Source organism: Olea europaea, chromosome 21 (genome assembly GCF_002742605.1).
Source record: "Olea europaea var. sylvestris chromosome 21, O_europaea_v1, whole genome shotgun sequence".
In the NCBI taxonomy this organism is placed as follows: domain Eukaryota; kingdom Viridiplantae; phylum Streptophyta; class Magnoliopsida; order Lamiales; family Oleaceae; genus Olea; species Olea europaea.
This window is the reverse complement of record NC_036257.1, coordinates 6422012-6427129: the sequence shown is the minus strand read 5'-3', so window position 1 is coordinate 6427129 and position 5118 is coordinate 6422012. Positions and strand designations below refer to the sequence as shown.

At 38.6% G+C, this 5118-nt stretch overlaps 1 protein-coding gene across 1 annotated transcript; it reads left to right on the top strand.

Annotated features, from left to right (window-relative positions):
- The first annotated feature begins 332 nt into the window (after positions 1 to 332).
- LOC111370483 (DNA-damage-repair/toleration protein DRT111, chloroplastic) lies at positions 333 to 4498 on the top strand. Its single transcript, XM_022992199.1, has 2 exons — positions 333 to 1257; positions 3991 to 4498. Exons 1-2 carry the CDS (start codon positions 409 to 411, stop codon positions 4285 to 4287), a joined length of 1146 nt encoding a protein of 381 aa, XP_022847967.1. The 5' UTR covers positions 333 to 408; the 3' UTR covers positions 4288 to 4498.
- The last annotated feature ends 620 nt before the right edge of the window (positions 4499 to 5118 follow it).

Here is a 5118-nt window from a genome sequence, read left to right as displayed (position 1 = left end):
AAATATCGCCAACCTTGGGCGGTGGTTGGCTAGACAATTAAAGAATAAACTTGTTGATCTTAACCAATTGAATTTATTTATATATGTATTTCGATATATTTAAAGTTTACATGGTGTCTAGACATTAATGTTATTACCCTTTCTATGGCATGAGGTGCACGCAACTTTTTTTAGCCTGGATGGCAACGTTGCCATATTGTGTCAAAAAATGGAAATTCAGAGACAAACTGTCAAGAGATAAAAGTTAGAGGTAAAAGTGTAAAAAGTACAGGAGTTGGGGAAAATACTACAATTTTTCTAAATAGGCTATATTGCAGTTTACGCTTCCGAGCTTTTCCTCTAATCTATTTTCGCCCAATTTCGAACCCTAATTCCGACGAAGACAGGGGCATTGGCTACTTGCATACAATGCTGGGCGGCTTGTACGGAGATCTCCCGCCACCATCCTCCACCACGGATGACAGCTCCACAACTACATCCACCACTAATGTGTGGTCGAGCAGCGCCAAGATGGCTCCACCCACCCTACGGAAACCCTTCCCCCCACCTCAGACCATTCTCAGGACCCAGCAGCCGAAGACCAAGCCGAATCCTACCATTTCTAGGGGGCCCATAACTCACTCCACTTCTGCCATCTCTGACGAGTACACCACCAGTCCTGCCACGGCTTCGTTTCAGCCGGCTCTTGTCGGCTTCTCAAGCTCCGTAATCGAGGAGTACGACCCGGCCCGGCCCAATGATTACGAGGATTACTGCCGGGAGCGGAAGCGGAAGCAAGCCGAGGCGGAGATGAAGATAGAATTAGAGGAAAGAGAGAGGAGAGAGAGGGAAAGGGAAGAGAAAGAAAGGAGGGATCGGGAGCGTGACAGGGATCGGGAATTGAGTATATCTGGAGAGGAGGCGTGGCGGAGGAGGGCGGCAATGAGCAGTGGCGGTGGCAGTGGAGTGCCTAGATCGCCATCGCCACCATCGGCAAATGCGACTGGGGAAGGTTTTAGCATTGGTAAGTCAGAGAGTGGGGGTTTGGGTTTGGGGGCGGAGGGTAAGATGACGGCAGCACAGAGGATGATGGCAAAGATGGGGTGGAAGGAAGGTCAGGGATTGGGGAAGCAGGAGCAGGGGATCACCACTCCTCTGATGGCCAAGAGGACCGATAAGAGAGGTGGGGTTATTGTGAACGCCAGCGAGTCCAACAAGAAGGTTAAGAGTGTCAATTTCAACGGGACTCCCACCCGCGTTGTGCTGCTCAGAAACATGGTATGTATTATATATGAATAGATGTTTATTCATGTGTTTGTAGTCTGTTACATGTGTTCTCGGAAAATTCTATGCTATTCAAATTTTTGCTACGATAGTGAGGTGTATAGGTTTGTTTTGCAAATGTACGAATAGTTTGCTTCTTCGACTTTAAACTATGATTTTAGTAGAAATTATGCACAAAGTAGGGATCATTTATTCCTGGGTTGTGTTAATTTACCGATAGGTGCCCCAAGACTGAATATGTGAATTTTTCTTGAGCCAGACAATGTGGTAAAAATAATTTCCTTGAGGAAATTTGTCTACTTGTTTGCACTAACTATACAAACAGTTTTAAGTCTTGGAATGTGAACATTTGTTGGGCAATATGGTTAAAAACAGTTTTCCGGTGACTCGTCAGAGTTGTGGTTTTATACACGAGGGATTTCAGTGTTAAATTTTATTCGAAAGGAAAAACTTCTTGTGCTTATTGTTGAAAACTGGCAAATGAATGTTTGCAATGTTTCTTTCATTTAAAGGATTTCGATGTCCAATTTAAATCTGTCTATATGTCTGCACTAGGCCATCTCCAACCATTAACATCAAATTGGAGCAACTCACACCGTTTTTTAAAGTCATCTCCAAATATTACACTAAATATTATACCAAATGATCAGTGTTTCATTTATTTCCTTATTTTTTATTTCTCAGCAAACAATTTATTTCAAAAACTATCCAATTACAAATTATATTATTACTAAAATTATTAAATATTAAATATTTATTTAACTAAAATATTGCATTTATTATTTAAAAATAATAGTCAACTTAAAATAAAGTTAAATCAATAAATAATGAAAGGATATAATAGGAATTAAAATTTATTGTAGTATAAAATGAGAGGTAAAATAGGAATTATGAAAAATTCTAAAAATCACACTAAATGAATAGTTTTACACCAAATTTGGTGGAACACTATTCATTGTACCAAATCGGTGTAGAGTTTGTGTTTTGTTAGAGTGGATTTTTGAAAACACCAATTTGGTGCATGGTTGGAGATGCCCTAAATACAAACAAACCATCATAAGTCTTGGAATGGGAACATTTGTTGGGCAATGTGGTTAACTATAGGTATCTGGTAACTCATCAGTTTGTTGTTGTATACATGAAGGAAATGAAAAGAAGACCTTGTGCATATTGAACGATACTTGCAAATGAATGTTTGGAATGTTTCTTTCATTTAAAGGGTTGCAATGCTCAATTCAATTCGTATTGTCAATACTTTCCTCAGGGATAGAGTAGCGTGCCAAGAGTCAATATATTTTAAACTAAGAATAATGTCATCCAAGGTGGCTGTAGATTATTGTTTATTTTATTGTCACTCCTATCCGAGTTTATTGAGAAATAAAAAATATACACTTTCATGGTACCATATCGAATTGACTTCAAGTATAAAACTTGCTTTATTTTCTATGTTGTGCTTTTAATTATGGGATGACTTAGATGTTTTGCTCTACATCTTGGCTTGTCAGTCTAGATTAGACCTGTGCTTTTAATTAGTATTTCTGTCCTACCATTTTCTACTTTTGCAAGCATTTCTCTCTTTCCATTGGTCCCCCATCCATCATGGCGTGTTTTTATCCCTCTCTCCTCCATCTCTGAATTCATAGAGCTACCTGCCATTCATTTTTTTCTTTACACAAATGCTGAGATCAACAAGATGTCTTTCTAAATTTGAGGACAATATTGTAAAATATCATAATGTCTGTTGATAACAACCCAAATTATCTTAAAATTGGGTAACTATGAGAGCAAATGGTTGTGATGTGGGACATTGACGTCACCAGTCAGCGGTCACCACTCTTTGGTCATGCCCAGAGTGAACAAATACACTAGTTCCATGGTGGTTCAGAGGAGCTTTTCACCTGCTTTCTCAAACTTACATGAGATTAAAAAATTGAAAGGAATTTATCACTTCTCAACCAATGAGAACCGTGAGGAAACATTTTTAAACAGCTCAAGATTTCTCCAGTACGATTACAAGTTGCTAATAGTCAGTGGAGATGAGAAGGAATGTGAGAGAGAGATTGCATTTCTTATACCCAGACTCAAGGTGTTCACGTGCTAACTCTTGATGTGCTAGAAATCATAATGATCAGTAAACTGCTGTAGTTTGTTTCCAGAAAGTCAGCTAGTGAGTTTCCTGCGTCCTACCAGGATCGCAATGTTGAAAGAAAAATGGGATTTGGGGAATCCCAAATGTGTATTTGATCTCAAAGGCAGGCTCTGTATGTAGAAGCATCTTTGTTTGTATTAACACACTTCAGTTTTTTCCCTCTTATTAAGCTGCTGCTCCTATCTCATAGCATGTTATTCGATTGAGGATAATCTGAAAGTTGACTTGGGACATTACAAACAAAAATCTCAAACCCCCCCAAACCCCCGCCCCTCCACCCCCCCCCCCCCCCCCCCCCAAAAAAAAAAAAAAAAAAAAAGGAAGAGGGAAAATCTGAAGGTGCATTTTGTGGATATGGATGTCCATATAATTTTGTTTTTGTCATAGTATTTTGATCGGTACTGTGCCACTTGTTTATTTATAAGTGGTTAATAACCACTGATCTTGCTGCAATGGCTCTTTTTATGGCTGTAATCGATGATAATGTTTCGTGGTTGTCTTTTGCATATCTACTGGAGTGTATATTTTGCCTATATTTCAAATATAAGGAAATGATTAATTGTGATTTCTTTGTGAAGGTTGGCCCAGGTGAAGTGGATGATGATTTAGAAGGTGAGGTAGCAGAGGAGTGTTCTAAATTTGGGGCAGTGACTCGCGTCCTAATATTTGAGATTACAGAAGCAGGTTTCCCACACGATGAAGCCGTGAGAATCTTTGTTCAGTTTGAGAGAGCAGAACACGCAACTAAAGCCCTTATCGAACTTGAAGGTCGCTTCTTCGGGGGTCGAACTGTTCGAGCTTGTTTCTACGATGAGGAGAGGTTTGGTAATAATGAGTTGGCTCCTCTGCCAGGAGAAATCCCTGGCTTCTTTTGAACATTTGTTTGAAGTTGAAGATGCATGTCAGTTTGCTTGTTCATGTTAGTGAATGTGTAGGCACTTTTCAGAATGTTACATAGAAGTTACAAATAACGTTTGTTAAAAGTCTCCTGTCCGAACAGTTTGCATTAGTGGAAAGAAAGTGCAAGTTTGTGCTTTGATGAAGATTGTAACCAAATAGTCACTCAAAATATCTCAGTTGCGGTAATTTCTCTAGCAAAAAATTTACTTGCAAGTTGGTAAGCAAGCTAAAATAATTACTTTGCTGAACTTGGTTTTCCCCAGATAAAATAATAATTAAAAAAAAATAAGTTTCTTAACCAATAGAAGAGATGATAAGCATTTGTTTGGTAGAGAATAAGCCCTCAACTTTTAGTAAAAGTAGATAGAATGTGTAGTTGAAAAGTTGTGATTTCTATAAAATATGTGATTAAGAGTAATTATTGAAGTTGATTTAGATTTTAATCAGATTTTTTAGCGGTACCAAACATGAGCAAAATATTTTGTATAAATTTTACAACTAAAATTAAATAATCCAGTTGGATTGGCTAGTTTTCCAATTTTCAGGTATATTCTGCCCCTTCTTTCTCTAAAATAATGTGCTATACTAACAAAACAGTTAACGGAAAAGCATGAGAAAATATTTGTAGAAGTTGGCTTAGGAACCCTTCAAGTACGATATTGAGCTGGTTCAACTGGCGTGTTCTGATTCGATTCCCGGGCCTCGGAAAATGAGTACAACGGTCCTTTCTGAAAAACGGAGGAGGTGGTGGTGGAGGGCTTCTGTTGCGTGGCATCATGATGAGATGAACACGAAGAATGAATGGC